The following is a 3,022-nucleotide window of genomic DNA, read 5'->3' on the forward strand; positions in this document are numbered from 1 at the left end:
TTCAGCAATCCCATAAATACAGAACTCGTAAGTGAAGGCAGAATACAGTGTGAAGCCACTGTTCTGGAGATGGTGTAGCTGTTGTTTGGCAATGTGCCTGGGTGAAGTCAATAGTGGGTTGCCTGTAACAGTAAAGGAGTCACATATCACTCTTGCAGTTTGTTCAGTCCATGGTAAAACTTGAAAGGTTGATAAATCAGGTCTCAGGACTATGTCACAGTTGAAATTGTTGGCACTTATTTGGTTTATTTCCATATCCTTTGGATTCAGGGTTAGTTCAAGATAACCTCTGGGCATGGTAACACCATGGATTGCTTTTTCCTAAACATCAAGAAGAAGAATATATAATTTTACATTCTTCTTTGGCAATTGCAATTTGTCAGTCATGATTATTATTTACCACATACATATAAGGATTCAAATTCTAAGAAAGGTTTCAAAGCTGAGACTGTGACAATCGTTCCTAATAAGGAAACACACAGGTTAGAGTTCTGTTACACATAACTAAGGCTGCAGTCACACTGGAGGCTTGCCACAATCTGGGTGTGCCTCTAATGGCACCAGTTTAAAGTGTTGTGGGGCAGACCAACCAGACAACACACCCTGGGGTGGTTTCCCTGCCCACCATCTGGCAACAACCAGGGCTAGGGCCTTCTTGGTGGTGGCTCCGCACTGTTGGAATGAGCTCCCAGAAGAGATCAGGGTCCTGTGAGACCTTTTACAGTTCCGCAGGGCCTGCAAGACAGAGCTCTTCCACCAGACCTTTGGTTAAGGAGTTGCTACTATTAACACTACCACCAACAACAACATCTTATTAAAGATCGTTACGATACTTGAGAAAGATAGAGCCCGTGCCCTGATTCCATCATTACAGCCTGTGTCTGCCACATATACATGATAAAAACAAGAAACTGATGAGCTAGGCAGACAAGAGACCACACTAATATAACTGTTGTCGCCATCTCTCAGTATTAACTACAACTAGCTAGCACTTTATGATATCAGATTGTTTATATAGTTTTATATGGGACTTCCAGTTTATGGCGACATGCTGGCAGACGCACCTCCCGGACCTCCCAGGGGTGAGATCTGCATGCTAGCAGTTAGGAGGGGGGGGACAATTGTTCATCCCCCCCCCCGGAGCCTTTGTGAAAAACTCCTAGCCATGGGGCTTTTGAAGGGTGGCCTCTTCACCAGCGCGATGCTGGGGAATTGAGGCACTCTTCCACCCTGACGGTCCTACCACTATGCATCCAAATGGAACAAGAGCCACTGACTGGGACAAGCGTGGGAGATCAAGTGTTTAAAATGCATTTTGAGTGAGGTCATATGACCAACAATGAACAGTGAGTCGAGTGAAAGCGAAACACCAGCAATTTTTTTTAAAAAAGCCCCCCCCCCGAGAACGGCGAGAAAAGCGAGCGGGGGAGGAGCCCCTCCTATACACATGAACTAAAAAGCAATTTAGCAAGGGGGGGACGGAAGTAAAAGCATTGAAATCTGTTTTAAGAACCTTACCAGAGCGTGGATAGGTGTTGGGCGATTTTCAGAGACTTCAGCAAGTTTTGACAAAAGTAAACAGTCCATAAAAATGGTGTGGAAAAATGTGGAGAGAGACAAACAGCCAAAAGTGAAAGCACCGGGGAGCATGAGCCCACGACTGGAAGAGACCACTGAGTTCTCTAAACTTTTGGCAGACTCTTTGCGCCCTCTACTGGACCACATGACTAACTTCAATCAGCAGCTGTCAACTCTAAATCAGAACTTTGCAACTCAGCAGCTCCAACTGTCTGAAACTACAAAAAAGACGGAGCAAACAGCTGAGAAAGTAAAGGAAATAGATGCCAACTCTAAAGAAGTCAAGAAAAAGGTGCAAATGCTGGAAAGGAAGCAAGCTTTGGATGAATCTCAACTTTTACAACTGCAAATGGAGAAAGCTAACCTGGTCCTCTGGTTCCAAGGGGTCCCTGAATCTAAATATGAGAATCTAAAACAACTTTTGAGCGATGCATTAGCTCTAGTTACAGATTTAAAAGCGGAATACCTTATACCGTATATACTCGAGTATAAGCCGACTTTTTCAGCACATTTTTTGTGCTGAAAAAGCACCCCCTCGGCTTATACTCGAGTCAATACTTCCTGTGTGGCCAGGAAGATGAGGCCGGGAGGGTGAGGCCACGAAGAAGAGGCGCCCCGGTCGTGCTGCGGCGTCCAGCTTTGATCTGCAAAATGCCAGGGTCACAGAGAGAACTGGGGAAGAAACTGCAGCTCCTGCTACTCCACAGTCCGGGCTCTGAAGCTGTAAGTTTATGGACAGCTGATTGTATCACCGACTGCATTGTGTTCTTTGTGAAAGAAACGGGTAGCTAAAAATTCCAGTGAGCTGCAGTGCAAGGAAGGACGTGGCCGGCCGCTTTGTCGGTTTTGGCGGGGGGGGGAGAGAGGAGGCTGTTCCTTAGCATTCCTTCCCGTCCTTAATTCCTTTGTTGCAAAAGGTGCTTTCAAGAACTCCAGCGCAGCCTGCCAATCCTCCTCCTGAAACCAATTCTGGCTGATGCAGCAACGCTAGAGTACGTATGTGGGCAGGGCTTCCAGCCTCCAGGCGGGACCTGGGAATCCCCTGGAATTACAGCTGCACTCCAGACTATGGAGATCAGTTCCTCAGGAGAAAACAGATGCTTTGGAGGGTGGACTCTATGGCGACGGAGCCGGCGAGGCGGGGGGGCCTTATACTCGAGTCAATACTTTTTCCCAGTTTTTTGTTGTAAAATTAGGAGTCTCGGCTTATACTCGGGTCGGCTTATACTCGAGTATATACGGTAAGGGGGGGGAAGAGAGGAGGCTGTTCCTTAGCATTCCTTCCCGTCCTTAATTCCTTTGTTGCAAAAGGTGCTTTCAAGAACTCCAGCGCAGCCTGCCAATCCTCCTCCTGAAACCAATTCTGGCTGATGCAGCAACGCTAGAGTACGTATGTGGGCAGGGCTTCCAGCCTCCAGGCGGGACCTGGGAATCCCCTGGAATT

General features: G+C 47.2%; 1 protein-coding gene across 1 annotated transcript in view; it reads right to left on the reverse strand.

The window, feature by feature from the left end:
* LGSN (lengsin, lens protein with glutamine synthetase domain) overlaps nucleotides 1-3,022 on the reverse strand; it is a gene marked incomplete at its 5' end in the record, with an annotated part of 13,589 nt that overhangs the window by 1,580 nt on the left and 8,987 nt on the right. The window contains one exon of the mRNA XM_015420034.1: nucleotides 7-321. Within this exon, the coding sequence (XP_015275520.1) occupies nucleotides 7-321 (315 nt within the window). The remainder of the gene's footprint in view (nucleotides 1-6; nucleotides 322-3,022) is intronic.

This window comes from Gekko japonicus, unplaced genomic scaffold (genome assembly GCF_001447785.1).
Source record: "Gekko japonicus isolate JY-2015 unplaced genomic scaffold, Gekko_japonicus_V1.1 scaffold7269, whole genome shotgun sequence".
Lineage (NCBI taxonomy): Eukaryota > Metazoa > Chordata > Lepidosauria > Squamata > Gekkonidae > Gekko > Gekko japonicus.